Source organism: Anomaloglossus baeobatrachus, chromosome 2 (genome assembly GCF_048569485.1).
Source record: "Anomaloglossus baeobatrachus isolate aAnoBae1 chromosome 2, aAnoBae1.hap1, whole genome shotgun sequence".
NCBI classification, from domain to species: domain Eukaryota; kingdom Metazoa; phylum Chordata; class Amphibia; order Anura; family Aromobatidae; genus Anomaloglossus; species Anomaloglossus baeobatrachus.
Window position 1 is genome coordinate 485,326,069 of NC_134354.1, and position 16,411 is coordinate 485,342,479.

Consider the following 16,411-nt stretch of genomic DNA (forward strand, 5'->3'; position numbering starts at 1 on the left):
TACAGTGGAACTTTGGTTTATGAGTAACTTGGTGTGCGAGTATTTCGCTATATGAGCAAAGCTTGCTGTAAATTTGTAATTCAGTGTACGAGCAAACTTTGCTTTACGAGCAAATACTCACCGCACACACTTCCAGTTCCGTACTTTCACCGCGCTCTGACCCGCTCTAGCAGTCCACACACACATGCACACACACGCACAAACACACACAAAAACACATGCACACACACATATTATGCTCACCTTACCTTCCATTCCATCGCCGGCCTCCTGGTTCTTGTAGTCCGCAGGTACAGTATGCGTATCCGGTAACTATCGCGACGATGGAGGAACGTCCGCTGTCAGATGCTTCTCAAAGGCAGCTCACTGACCAATCAGAGGCAAGTGGCTCATGCCTTTGATGTCAGAGCACTGGCAGCGGAAGCTCCGACATCGGTGGCGATGGTTACCTGATACACATCCTGTACCGGCGGACTACAAGAACCAGGAGGGCGGCGAGGGACCGGAAGGTAAGGTGAGCATAATATGTGTCTATATGTGTGTGTGTGTGTGTGTGTGTTTGTGTGTGTTTGTGCGTGTGTGGAATGGCACAATAGGGGACCAGGATGGGACATTGAACAAGTTGTGGAACAAATTGTCTGAGCTTGCATTATTTCCTATGGGAAATATTGCTTTGCTAGACGAGTAACTTGGTTTACAAGCACTCTCCCAGAACGGATTGTTCTCGTAAACCAAGTTTCCACTGTATTGGAGATCTCCCAGTTTTCTGTTTGAAAAACAAACTTTACATGTATAACTTTGCAAGAAAATACCAAAATATTTTTTGTGAAAAAAATAAAATAAAAAAATCAGCTGCCAATGAGTTTGCTAATTCAGCATTCTTTGCCTTACAAATATTAAAAAATGTCTCATTCACAAATGTAATATTTTTGTAGTCCCTTATTTTTTAGTTTTTTTAAAGGGAAAGAATTTCAGCAGAGGAAAGAAGCAAAACTTTCCCCAAACTTAATGTTTGGCCACCTCCTTTGAGGTTCAGTCCTGTTTTGCTGGATTACGCTGTATATTTATACATTCTTCAACATTAAAATTGTAACATCTATATGTAAAAGTCATGGAATAATTGAAATCACAGAATTGATAGCCTTGTTAATGATATGCAAAGGTGAAAAAAATGGAAACAAAATTTACACAACATCCTGTTTTATTCAGTATCGAGTATAACTAAAGAAATACATACACCTAAGCACCTTGGCATGCTATGAATGAGGTTGTTAATGGTTATTTCAGGAATGTTCTGCCATGCTGAATGCTCTTGGTCATCAAGATACGCTGCTGAAACTCCATTTTCAATTGAAGACCAATGACGTTCCAGATGTGCTCAAGTAAACATGCTGTAGACCATAGAAGCATGTTTAAGCCACATAAGCAGCTCACAGAGGCACCAGTAACATGAAACCTGGCATGGTTGTGTTTAAAGTCCAGTTCCTGGGACACTTATGAAAAATGGTCATATCTCTGGTCCCAAAACCAAATTAATGCTGAGCTGTTAGTGCATAGCTGCAATGAAGACTTGATGGGGGAGGGTAACATACTTTGTGTCACCTCATACCATAATTCTGGGATTAGGATAGATATCATGCTCGCTTGTGATGATGTTCCATTGAGCTAACGCTACTATGTGTATATCTGCGTGTAGCCCTTACGATGGATACTGAATAAATTGAGATGTTTTGAGAAATTTGGTTCCATTTTTTCATCATTTGCATATTATTAACTTGTTTATAAGTTCTGTGGAATGGGTTGTGTGAATAAATTCACACCAACTTTAATATATATAGTTCTATATCCTAATCTACAATAAGCCTTATTTCATACAATTCATCAAACGATAAATAGGATTGGTTAGCAGTGCAGAATACTCTTACTAAGTTTAGACAAGGAACAAAATAAATGTAAAGATTTGCATATTGTATGTGAAGTATCTGAGAAGACATCACTTCCACATGCACAGTAAGGATGTCATGTTTACTGTAAGGCACTAGTTGATATTAATTGTCTAAAATGTACGTATATTATGTGTTTTCTGGTCAGTGGCTTCTATTTGGTGATTAATGTTTTTGATTTATATAGGGGTTCTTATTAAGTGGACACATGAGATCAATAGTTACATTCACTAAACACAAGCAAACATTTAATAAATAATAATGAGAACACTATGTAGATAAGATTATAAAATTACAGCATTTTACAGCAAATCACTTATATAATACAACAGCGATGATAGACAAAAATTATTGTTAGATGGATCATGCTGGGGCTTCCATTGAATAGAATGAGGATCCTGAACCTCTGTTCTTCCTCTTTGTGGTCAGAGATTACTTAGCCCCATATTTGCACTTCTGGCCTTTTTTGTTCTGTCTATGAAGCTTATGGAAAACAGCTGAGGGTGGACATCCAAGGTATCATAGACAACATATATGTAAAGGAAGCTTATGTATTCAACCAAGTCATTCCAATTAGTGATGAGTGAGCACTAAAATTCTTGAGTGCTTGTTACTCGAATCGAGCAGGTGAGATGTTCGGATGGGCTCAATTCGAGTAACGGGTATAATGGAAGTCAATAGAAAACTCGAGCATTTTTCCTGGACACCCCCACAGAAAGGCTAGAAAATCACTGAAATGGATGGAAATAGTGCTCAAATGGAATGGAACAGCATGGGGAAGATGCCTGGACTCCCATGTCGCTGCTGGGAGCTAAATAAATAATTAATAAAAAAATGAATTTGGATTTCCCTCTCATTTTTGATAACCAGCCAAGGTAAAACAGATAGCTTCTCATATCTGGCTGGGAAGGTCCATGGATATTGGCTTTTTCAAACCCTGGTACAGTGGCCATCGAGGTAATATTTTTTGGGGTTGATTTCAGCTACAGTATGTAATGTCAGCTGGCATGAAACCCAGGGGTTGGTAATGTAGAGGTATCTATCAGACAGGTCCATTACTAACCCAGTAAGTTAAAAGAAAAAAAAGACACAAACAAAAATAGTTTATTTGAATAAAGATTCTCCAACAGTATCCCTCATTCAACAGTTTATTACCAAAAATGTTCCCGTGAAGTTCCATCATAGTCCACAATTCACGAGTGCAGCTCCAGCAACCGTGAACAGCAGTAAAGTTTGACTCTTCACAGGCACCAGGTACTGACTGCAATTCTCATCAGAGCTGCTGGGTGTCACTGAACGCAGCGTTGAGCCGGCAGCTCTCATGAGAGTTATCTCATTACACAGTGCGTGCCTGTAAACAGCTGTGCTTTACTGCTATTCACAGTCACATGAGCTGCATTCATGGATCGTGGACTATAATGGAACTTTGTACTAACATTTTTGATAATAAATTGCTGAATGAGGGATAGTGTGGGGGAGTCTTTACTCAAAGAAACATTTTTTTCCTGCATGTCTTTTTTTCTTTTTACTTACTGGGTTAGTAATGGGGGCGTCTGATAGATACCTGTCCATTAATAACCACTGGGCTTGATGCCAGCAGACATTACACAGCTGACATGAACCCCCCAAAATATTAAACAATTGCCGCTGCACCAGGGTTTGAAGGAGTCAATATCCATGGACCTTCCCAGCCAGAGCACCTGCTATAGTTGGTTGAGTAACGAGCATACCCGATCACACCAATGCTCGATCAAGTATCGAGCAGTGCTGAGCATGCTTGCTCTTCAATAATTCCAATCTCTGACTGCACTGAATTAAAATGCAAGTTCTGGGCCCCTGTTCTCATTACTTGTTGGAGAATCTCTGTACCCCTTTGTAGTTGTAGAAAGACCCCTTGAAATCTGCATTAGGTATAGTGTATGTGCTTTTTTAGGGTAATGTTCATTTGGGATTGAAGAAAAGATGACCATGTTTGTTGATGGATATTTTTATTTTATATATATATAATTAATATTATCATTTTTTTCCATATTGAAAAATAACATAATTAAAAGGTTATTTCCATCTCATAAAGTGATGATACATCACTAGTATGTTATCACATACGATTGTTGGAGATTTGACTTCCTGGACTCCCACAATCCTCAGAATGGAGGAACCCCTTCACTGTTATTTCCTGCAAAGTGGATTCCCAGCCATCTGAATGTGCAAGTAACAGCATTTGGTCTGATTCACTTCAATGGAGCCACCATGAAAGGAAAGATTGAAGTAGGAATGTGCTACGTGTCCTATATATATATGACATTATATGCGCTATGTGCTGTGGTCCTTTAATTTGTCGAATTATTGGTGGGCCTTAGAGGTCTGAAAATGAATGCACACATAGAGCTCTGTGTTTTAATGAAACAATGATTGCTGTCATAAAGGGAAAGTAATTATATCCATCCCAATCTATTGAAAGTTTTACATCCTTATGTGATGACGAATGCATTATTGTATATAGTAGGGATACATTTAATAAGCTTAACAAATCTGCATAAAATAACATACAATGCTGATGTTAATTCTGTCAAGTGACAATTTATTTTTTAATAACCATTTAAAAAGTAAGTTTTCCCAACAGCAATTTGCTAGCAATACAACTAACTATGAAAGAACAGCACATGGGCGAAGTTTGTTAACCCAACCCACCTTTGGTTTCTAAAATTAAGGGGATGTTCAGAGATCCCAAACTTAGTTAGCATGTCTCACTAAATTTAATTACTGATGGTTACTTATCACTCAATAAAATCTGCCAATGAGGATAAAGAATTATTCCCAGAATCACATTATTTTTTACAAAGCACCGGTAATGAATAAATCAATGATGACAAACAGATTAAGCTAAATATTAAGTTTCATTCTTGTACAGTTATTTATTTTTTATCTTTACCTGCTCCTGGGTGCAACCTGGTTAATAACTGTTCCTACTGTTATCTACTATAACTACATTTCTCAGCAGCACTTGCCTCTCTTACTTGCTGCAGACCCATGCGCTCCTATCTGGGCCAACTACTCTAAGTTATCCTCAAGCTAATATAAGTGTAAAATGCATATTATGCCCTTTACACTGTCTGCTCCTGTACAGTACCCTGCCTGATCGATTTTAACTTCTGCCATCTACAGTATAGCACAATCTGATTTTGCATAACTGTTAGCTCATTTTGGTAGAGCTCAACTCTCCTGCACTCTACAATGACAGTGCAAAGTTGTTTCTGTTGCCTGCTTCACTCAGATCACTCATCTGCAAATGCTGGTATGTTAACGCATACATTTCTGCAATATGCAATAATAGAGCAGCATTTGCAGTTTCACATCACTGATCTCTCAAGCAAGCAATAAAATCAGCTCCAGTATTCTCAATCCCTGTATACATAGCCACATATTGCAGTATATCTCTCCTCTAAAATCCCTGTATATCACCCATCCTTCTTTCTATCCACTCTATATACAACCTATCGTGCAGTATATCTCTTCTTTCTGCCCCATCTGTAAATATAAAACCCTGCAAAATATCTGTGTTTCTGCCACTGTGTATACAATCCTTCCTGCTGTACATCTCTCCTTTCTATCCTCTCAATATACAGCTCATCAAGCAGTAATTGTCTCTCCTTTATGTTCCTTCTATGTGTAGCCCATCCTGCAGTATATTTCTCCTTTCTGTCCCCTTTATGTACAGCACATACTGCAGTGTATAGCTTCTTTCTGTCCCCTGTATATACAGTCGATCATTCAGCTTATCTCTCCTTTCTCACTTCTGTGAATACAGCTCGTTCTGTAGCACACAGGCATACTGCTGCTTCCTGGTTATGAGCTCTGCTCTATGATGAAGGAGACTCAGCCCTCTTCTGTGACAATCTCCACTGTAGAAGCTCCCTTTTAGACACAGCAGATGCCAGTTGAGAGAGATTACATTGTCCAGGAATCACCAGGGCCCCTGGAACTACAGGACTGTTCCAGTGGCAGCTGAAGGGAAAAGAGCCTGTAGGGTCATACTTAGGCCGGTGATATGTGCAAAATAGGACAGATGTAAAAATGAGTTCTATTGACTAAATAAGAAATTAATAAATATACATTAATATAAAATTGGGAATATCCCTTTAATGGCCTTAGGTGTAATATGCTGTTTAAGATATTTTCAATAGTTTCAGTATTTAATAAGTGTTAAAAGAGATTGAACTCTTTATGAATTTGGAAATCCAGTATAATCTCATATTTTTATGTGGAACTTTAAAAGATCACTTATGGTTGTTTCCCCCTTTATAGTTTAAAAAAATAAACTTTTTAAAATGTAATTATTCTCTAGGGATTGCAATGTTATGCATTTTTGTAATTTATATTTCATTCCCATATTTTCCCTCTTTCTCTACTAAATTCCAATGCTGCAGTGTTCTTTCACATGGCCAATTCAAGCTCCTTTAGAAGTCCTTATCAACTGCTGCTCACAAAGATGTGTACTCTATTTTCAAGAAATCATATTAAGGCTACTTTCACACTTGCGTTGAACAGCATCCGTTGCATTGCGTTGTGTGACGGATGCAACTAATGCGTTGCATATAATGACACAACGGATGCAACGGATCATACAAAACAACGGAAAGCTTTTTTTTTATCTATTTTTTTTTATTTTTTTTTCTTCTTTACAGTTTTACCGGCAGCAGACTATTGTGAATGATCAGCTGATCACCCAGCGGCCAGGCGCTCAGCTGATCGCTTTCAATAGCCGGCTGCTGGGCGCTCAGCTAAACGTTCGGCCACCGAGAAACAAAATAAAGTTTCTGTGATTAAAAAAAAAAAAAAAAAAAAATATGATCATGCTCAGTGAAAAATAAAGGCTTCCGCCGCTCAAAAAAAGTTACATGCTGCATTCCCTCCGCCCGACGCAGCCTCAAAATAACGATGCTGCGTCGTGCAGTGGATGCAACGGAAGACCATTCATTGCTAATAGAAGTCTATGAGGAATACAACAGTTTCCTGCAACGGTTACCGTAATTCCTCAAGGCTGCGGATAGCAACAGAAGCCGTCCAACGCAAATGTGAAAGTAGCCTAAGACAGTTCCCCTCTCTGAGCCTCTTTGCTCTACACTTCTATAATCATATAAGGAAATTCCCTTACTCTATATGTTCGCAAATAGAATATGGATCTTGGCTGAGCAGCAGTTGAAAGTAGTTTTTAAAGGAGGCTGAACTGGCCATGTGAAACAGCAACTACAGCTTAGTGTCTGTGAGAGAAAAATAACAAAATAATTTAATGAATTTAATTACAAAAATTAATAACTTTTCAATCTTGGGAGGATAACTAAATAAAAAAAAGTTTAGTTACTCTATAAACAGCAAATCAATTATTACTATTTTAAACAAGATTAACAGCAACTAGTGCTAATGTAGTTTTGACTGGGTAATGGTATTGGTCTTGGATATTGGGATGGATGATTCTTGTTCAAATGATTTTTATTAGGTTTTGTAGTTAACAAATCTTGGAATCATGCTTTAGAAAGTTTAAGGACATATAGATAGTAATATCAAGGTTAAGAAAATTCACATATTTTGACCCCCTAGTTTCTTAGTGTTGATACATCCAAATGGAAAAGTGAGAAAGCTCCTAATATACAAGAAGCTAAGAGATGGATGATTCTTTATCCTTTGTTTTCCTTATTTGGTTCAATAATTTTCAAGATAATATTAAGGATGTATAGTAGTAGTGAGTCTGATCTATAGAACTAGTCTAAAATGGCTTGCATAAAGTGGCAAATGATCAGCTGAATTCACCTGCTATTTACAGGCATCCAATCTAACAGGCCATCATTTCCACAATGATTAGTCAAAATGGTTAAAATTGTCCAATTTGTTTAGATTTTATTTTACATGTATGTGCGGTAGTAATGTACCCTGGAAGAACCGGCTAAGATAACTGGACCAGTCTGGGTCACTTCAAGGTTTTCATAAAAATTAAAGAACCTTGATAAGAAATTATTGGGGCAAATGAGAAAGGTTTGGGAAGTCCAGTCACTGGGGAAAATTACTGTTTATTAACAAGTAGAGAAGGACCAAAATTACCATATTTTTCATTTGATAAGACGCACCGGATTATAAGATGCACCCCAAATTTAGAGGAGGAAAATTGGAATTTTTTTTTTTTAATGTTAAAATGAGGGTCTGCCTTATAATCCTAGTGCGTCTTAATCCTAATGCTCACCAGGGTGAAGCAACGGTGGTGAAGCGGCTCAGGAAGGTCACAGGAGGCAGGGTCAGCAATGCTGCGGGCTCAGAGGAAGGGAGGGGTTGGAGCTCAAGAGGGTCGGTGATACCGTGGGCTTGGGGGAGCAGAGGCGGTGGCAGCTGCTATTAATCTCCAAGCGGGCTGCGGGAGTGTCACGGCGGGTGCCATTGTTCTGCCAGCAGTCTCCGTTGAATCGCCAGTGGCTGATGAGATGGACTTCAAGAAAAAGACCATGGAGACAGTGCATGCGCAAATAGGACTCCGTTGCCATTTTCTTGAAGTCCATCATGGTAATCTGTGCACGCGCTGCCTCCGGAGCCATTTTCTTGAAGTCCATCGTGTCAACCGTGGGCGATTCAATGGAGCCCACAATCAGATCAATGCACCCGCCGCTGAGACACCCTGTCCTGTGACCCTCCTGACCTTCTCCACTGCTTCTCCTAGCCCTCAGTATCGCCGACCCTGCCTCCTATGACCCTGCTCCACTACCGCCCCCCCCGGTAAGCCATATCCGGATTGTAAGACACACACCCATTTTACCCCCAGTTTTGGGGAAACAAAGTGCGTCTTAAAATCCGGAAAATACTGTATGACCTTACGAGTAATAATCCTCCATAGATGTACAAAGTAAATATACTTCTTCATATTCTATGCACATTCCTTGTAGATATAACATTTTTAATACATATTGTATAGTATATATGCTCAGTTAAATGAGCAAGCATACAAAACGTATTATATTAGTTATTTCTTGTAAAAACAGTAGATAAGTACTGATATGAAAACATATCATTAAAATAAAAATCTATGTAATATGAAATGTAATGCAAATTGCTCATATCTGAATATTAATATGGCGACCATTTTCTATCAAATAAACACCTGGTTCTACAGTAAAAAATGTTACAGATATATACAATACATATATTGTAGGTGCAGTGATTTCATTGAATTGTGGTAGACTAAGTGTGTTTTTTTGGATTATTGCTGGGTTTTTATATAACAAAGACAGGCTGCAAATGTAACCTCATCTTATTAAAGTTTATTTTGTAGAATAAAATTAAATATGTATTAAAAGTATATGTGCCTTCTTAGTGGGAGGGAGATATGATGTGTATGTTGAATTGTGCAATGACATACATACATATATAAAACCATATAGTTGTAGTAAAACACTGCTTACCATCTGTATTTCAGTTTATAGAGTTTTCATTGCTATTACTGTTGAAGCAGCATTCTTATTATGGCTAGATCAGAGGTCCTTGTTTTCAAGTTCTGGAGACTCTGGGCTTGAGTCCAAGTCACTGATGGCCTCCTTATTTACAAATGTGTTCCCCAATGTTATGCTATGTCTTGGCTTTACTGGAGCTAACTCCGACAAATTGATATTGTCATTCTTCACAAGAGTTGTCTTGTCCATGTTCTCTTCACTGTGCTTAGCCACCACAGCATTTAGGAAATCAAACTTTGGTGACCATGTTCCCTTTTCAAATAGATACTTGACTAAGTAAGAGACCCCTATATTGGTTAGAAATGAAACCAGCATAGAGAGTGTTTTAAATGGGAATCTTTGTAAATATATATCATTCTTGTCTACGTAGCAGTCACCATAACATATAAGAGCCTGAAGATGTAGATATGGCTCGCCTCCACTTATCCGTAGAAAAAGCCCAAGGACATACCCTACAATAGAGCCATAAGTGTTGGTTCCTTTGATAAACAAGACACAGAGCAGCTGAGGAAAAATGACAATGTAGACCAAGTCAGAACTGAGATACCAAAGTCCGTACACTGACTTTGCCAGTAATGCCATGGCTGTTGCACCAGCTCCAAATATAAAGACAGTGATCTTCATAACCAATGAAATCTCCCTCTCTGATGCCTAGGAAGTAAATGGTATTTCAATTAAAAAAAAAATAATTTCATTCTTGTACAGAAGACAGTATTTTCAACATTTACAATTTATCTATCTATCTATCTATCTACCTAATAGCTGGAGTGGGTTTTGGTTGTGATTCCTGCCCCCTGCCTGTTGTTTCTCCCCTTATCTTTTATTTATGAAAATTCTATTATAGAAGCATTTTACTAATGGTTGTGGCTAAATCAAAGTGGCTAGAAGGACCTTGTTGACGTCATACCCATGTGACCAGAAGGAGCTCAACCAACAGAAAAATAATGTTGCTTCCTGGTATCAGCTACAGTATATTGGCTGAAGCCCTGCTCCTTCCGTTCACATGGGTATGACATCAGCAAGGTCCTTCTAGCCACTCTAATTTAGCCACAACCATTAGTAAAATACTTCTAGAATAGAATTTGCATGAATACAAGATAGGGGGAGGAACAACAGGCAGGGGGCGGGAATCACTATCAAAACCCACCCAGTTATTACCTGCTCCACAGCTGCTGCCAATCAAAAAGCTGTTCAGTTTACAAACTTTACTTGCTTGTGTTTAAAAAAACTATACATCCTAGCTAACAATTAAAGGTATATTTGGAATCAGCATAATAGTGCCAGTATAGCACTGGCTTTAGTTTATACAGGAAAATCCTGGTCATTGGTGCGCTTTAATTAATCTACATTTTTTATTTTCAATTCTACATTGGTGGAAACAGCTAATGGAAAATATATTTTTGAAGAACCCTAAAATACCCAGCTAATTCTTGGATGCTGGGGCCTTTATGTAGTCATTTGTAATTTTCTGAAGGACCTGGCAGGTATGGCCCTCAACGCCTCTTCTCACTGCCACAGCGCACTGAAACACATGGCCTCCTAACTCTAGATCGAGACATTACGACAGGCAATCCAGACTGGGACCTCTGTTGTGACAAATACAGGGACATCCTGGGCCTAATTATGGCTAGACGTCCTGGCCTCTAATGAAGATGCCTGAGGTTTCAACACATGGTAGGTAAGAAGCGGCGCCTTGGGCCGTATGGGCAAGCAAATGTGAACAGTGTGCCAAGTATCTGTTACTTAATTTTTAGTTTTTCTACATCTTACGATTACTATGCTCTGGGGCCTCTTCACGACCCAGTCCATCATAATAAGGGACATTCAATTTATAGAGAATAATTTAGCTGAGAATCGACTTTCCCAGGAAAATCCAGCCGATTTGGTGAATTTGACAGCAGCTATCTACTCAAGTCTGAAAGATGTATTGCACAGACCTGATATGTATTAACTCAGAAAACCATAATACAGAAGATGAAAATTAGTTTTCTAACCAAATGACCTCTTAAGTTACACACTATTTTATTTCTAGGATACTTTACGCCTTGTCTTGTTACAGAGGGAATATATCTGACATTCAAAGCACCAGCAATTAATTACGGCTCCCTTTCTATTCGTCTGTTGCTCTCAGTAATATAAAAACATGTAAATAATGATTAAACACTGTGTCTGTGGTATGAGCTTGCAAAATTGGAATAGAAAAAGTAATTGAAATTCAACCTTTATTAATGTGACCCATTTCCTTTAATTAAAGTTTTACACTAACCATATTATAGCTTTTTAATTATAGTAAATCTCATATATATCTACAAAAAGAAAATTCTCAGGAGTAACTTACATTTTGTCTAAATGAAAGCTGATAGATATTTCTGGCAAACATAGAGCTGGCGGACAAGATTGAAGAGTCGGCGGATGACATCACAGCAGCGGATACGGCACCAAGTCCGAAGAAAGAAATGTAAGGAGGGCAGAGATACTGAAGAACAATGGGCAGGATCATATCTGTTTCATTTCTACTCTGTGGATCAGGCAAACCATACTCGGTTTGATTCCACTCTAAAAGTAATGTGGAAACACAAGCTTATTGTTATTAATAGCGGGTCACACAAATTAATGTCTTACAAAGATTAATATGAGATAAGTCAAACACTTGGCAAAGTTATGATCTGCTATATCAGTATAAATATAATAGTAAGAATACAATAAAGAATATGCGAAAACAATTAAATGAAGCACTAACACCAGAACTTGGATACACTTGTATATTTCTAAATTAAACCTCTACACATACAAAGTAATATACACTTTGGGCCCGATTTATCAAAGCTGTTTTCCCAGTATTCTGGCATAAAAAGCTTTGAAAAGTGAAATAATTTTGGCATTTTCATGTCATTTTCGTCCAGATCTGATATAGTGTGCAGATTTGGGGTGGGACAGGGGCATGGCGACTGCCACTTGTCAAATTCATAATGAGAAGTGGTGTAAACTACACCACAAACCTTACAGGGACTAGAGTAGTATTTGTGTTGAGGCACACACAAAATTATACTCCACCTAGCTCAGTCTCCTGTTTAATGAACAGGGTTTTATGAATCGGGCACCAGATGTACCAGATCATTAAGTTCTCAATGTGAAAAAAGAAAATAATGAGACCTTACGCACATACCTGTGGAAGCTCCTATAGCACCAATGAGAATTGAGGGAATAGCCATCACTAAACAGCCAAAGGCTGCTAAAATGGAGAGAACTTGGGCATAGGTTGCTGAGGATGCCGATAAGACCCTTTGGAAATATGCTTGCCAGGGAATCCCTCCAAGAATCTGCAAAATTAATAGGTTGAAGCTTAAAAAGCAGCAGTGATATCATGTGACATATATTCTCAATATTTAATCCATATAGCAATGCTAGATATCAGGAAGTTACAACCGATAGAATTTAATTGGTCTCTACAAGGTACTTCCTTTATATGAACTTTTTATATGTACTCCAACTTTCTCCATTTTACGTATATTGGTAGATTGTTGACAATATTCTTGCTAATATGGCCTAATATGTGGTTGAGGATGTAGAAAGATTTAGTGGTATTGTCTACAACAATTCAGAGCAGCAAATGACTAAAGTGGACTTTTAGTTTTATAATAATATCCAGTAATTTTAATGAGTCTAATGAATCCAATATAAAGAAGTAATCCTATCAATATTTGTATCTTCTTAACATATTGCAATCATCATATTATATATTGTGTACTTTCAATTGCTCATTTTTCCTTGACCTAGTTAGTTCTTCTATTTTCTATTAAGTCTATGACATCATGTGATTAAAAACAGACTTTTCCATACATGAGTCATCATTAGAACTACAAATTATTTTCAGAGACCTAAATTTGTAGTTTTAATGTTGACTTGTATATGGAAAAGAAAGTTCCTGTTTGTACATAGAGCTTATAAGGATTCAGCTAGTCTGTTTTTAATCAAGTGATGTCATCAACCTAATGGAAAACAGAATAATTAACTGGTAGAAGGGCAAAATTATCAATTGTAAGTAAACAGTGCTATATAATATGATGCAATGCAATATATTGAGAGTATAAAAACTTTGATAGGGGTGCTTCTCGAATTAACCTTAATCAAGAATTACTGATTAGTGGTGTGTGAGCTCTAAAATGCTCGGGTGCTCATTACTCGTACTGAGCAGATCAGACGCTCTGGAAGACCTCCCATCGAGTAAAGAGTTCAATGAAAGTCAATGATTGGGCAGTTCAGCTCTCCACCCACATACAGCCAGCCATATACAGAACATTTCTGGAAGAAGTGAGGCGTTATTTTTTTTTTGGACACATTACATCCAAAAACGTTGTTTAAACCCCCGTGAGAGCCATTCAGAGACTGCAAATGGCTCTCACTGAGGTGCCTGCTCACATCATGCAGTGAAGCAAGCCTGTGATTTGTGGTTGTTGTTTCATGTATGAAACATCCGAGCACCTGTGATAGTCAGCTGAGCGCCAAGAGTCTCTGAGCATCCTGATGCCCGATCTAGTATCCATCATTATTGCTAATTCGATTTCTAATATAGCTTTCTAATGTGTGGAGATTTTTCTTTGGATTACTTAGCTTCAAATACAAGGATGAAGACTTAAACAGGTTGACCACTTTCTCTTTATTTTAGCAAATTTGTTTGGGGACATGATTTTCAATGACTAATATACAGGGCTGTATTTTGCCTTCGTGCTGCCCTAGGCACTTTAAGTGGTCGCGCCCCTTAGTGACAACGTAAAACTGAGTTTTCGCACACGACATCTGTTTAAGGCAGATCTACTCTGTAAAACACTTTAAAAAGTATCAATAAGAAACTAACCCCCCCCCCAATGGGAATCACCACAGGCACATCAAAACATAGCATGAGTATAAAATATTCCCACCACACCGTCCCCACTTATATACTGTGACTGTGACACTGCCCCTAATAAACTAAAACACCACTCTGCCCTCCCTTATAAACTACTGTATATCCACCACACCTTCCTCGATTATGAAATATGATCTGTACATTGTGAGGAGGGAGCAGCATGATGTGAGGACAATGTCCCATGCATGCTGCCCTCTCCTCATAATGTCCCATGCATGCTGCCCCCTCCTCACAATGTCCCATGCATGCTGCCACCTCCTCACAATGTCCCATGCATGCTGCCCCCTCCTCACAATGTCCCATGCATGCTGCCCCCTCCTCACAATGTCCCATGCATGCTGCTCCCTCCTCACAATGTTCCATGCATGCTGCCCCCTCTTCACAATGTCCCATGCATGCTGCCCCCTCCTCACAATGTCCCATGCATGCTGCTCCCTCCTCACAATGTCCCATGCATGCTGCCCCCTCCTCACAATGTCCCATGCATGCTGCTCCCTCGTCACAATGTCCCATGCATGCTGCTCCCTCCTCACAATGTCTCATGCATGCTGCTCCCACCTCACAATGTCCCATGCATGCTGCCCCCTCCTCACAATGTCCCTTGCATGCTGCCCCCTCCTCACAATGTCCTATGCATGCTGCTCTCTCCTCACAATGTCCCATGCATGCTGCCCCCTCTTCACAATGTCCCATGCATGCTGCTCCCTCCTCACAATGTCCCATGCATGCTGCCCCCTCCTCACAATGTCCCATGCATGCTGCCCCCTCCTCACAATGTCCCATGCATGCTGCCCCCTCCTCACAATGTCCCATGCATGCTGCTCCCTCCTCACAATGTCTCATGTATGCTGCTCCCTCCTTACAATGTCCCATGCATGCTGCTCCCTCCTCACAATGTCCCATGCATGCTGCCCCCTCCTCACAATGTCCCATGCATGCTGCTCCCTCCTCACAATGTCCCATACATGCTGCTCCCTCCTCACAATGTCTCATGCATGCTGCTCCCACCTCACAATGTCCCATGCATGCTGCCCCCTCCTCACAATGTCCCTTGCATGCTGCCCCCTCCTCACAATGTCCTATGCATGCTGCTCTCTCCTCACAATGTCCCATGCATGCTGCCCCCTCTTCACAATGTCCCATGCATGCTGCTCCCTCCTCACAATGTCCCATGCATGCTGCCCCCTCCTCACAATGTCCCATGCATGCTGCCCCCTCCTCACAATGTCCCATGCATGCTGCCCCCTCCTCACAATGTCCCATGCATGCTGCTCCCTCCTCACAATGTCTCATGTATGCTGCTCCCTCCTTACAATGTCCCATGCATGTTGCTCCCGCCTCACAATGTCCCATGCATGCTGCTCCCTCCTCACAATGTCCCATGCATGCTGCTCCCTCCTCACAATGTCTCATGCTTGATGCTCCCTCCTCACAATGTCCCATGCATGCTGCCCCCTCCTCACAATGTCCCATGCATGCTGCTCCCTCCTCACAATGTCCCATGCATGCTGCTCCCTCCTCACAATGTCTCATGCTTGATGCTCCCTCCTCACAATGTCTCATGCATGCTGCTCCCTCCTCACAATGTCTCATGCATGCTGTTCCCGCCTCACAATGTCCCATGCATGCTGCTCCCTCCTCACAATGTCCCATGCATGCTGCTCCCTCCTCACAATGTCCCATGCATGCTGCTCCCTCCTCACAATGTCCCATGCATGCTGCTCCCTCCTCACAATGTCCCATGCATGCTGCCCCCTCCTCACAGTGTCCCATGCATGCTGCCCCCTCCTCACAGTGTCCCATGCATGCTGCCCCCTCCTCACAGTGTCCCATGCATGCTGCCCCCTCCTCAGTGTCCCATGCATGCTGCCCCCTTCTCACAATGTCCCATGCATGCTGTCCCTCTCCATGAGCTCCTAATGCTGCCTTCCTCTTTTCCATAATGAGACCTTCATGTTGCCCCACTCATGCTAAGACCACCACACTAACGCTTATGCTGAGACCCCCCCACACACACACTACCCCACTCTTGATATTGACTCCCCTACATTGCTCCACTCCATACTGATCCC

At 40.3% G+C, this 16,411-nt stretch overlaps 1 protein-coding gene across 3 annotated transcripts in view; it reads right to left on the reverse strand.

Moving 5' to 3' along the window:
• Positions 1-306: 306 nt before the first annotated feature.
• SLC5A7 (solute carrier family 5 member 7) overlaps positions 307-16,411 on the reverse strand; it is a 67,166-nt gene continuing 51,061 nt past the window's right edge. For all 3 annotated transcript variants that reach the window (XM_075336451.1, XM_075336452.1, XM_075336453.1), the window contains 3 exons: positions 12,600-12,753; positions 11,772-11,989; positions 307-10,084 (listed from right to left, as the gene is read on the reverse strand). In XM_075336451.1, the coding sequence (XP_075192566.1) occupies positions 9,455-10,084; positions 11,772-11,989; positions 12,600-12,753 (1,002 nt within the window). In that variant the 3' untranslated portion in view covers positions 307-9,454. The remainder of the gene's footprint in view (positions 10,085-11,771; positions 11,990-12,599; positions 12,754-16,411) is intronic.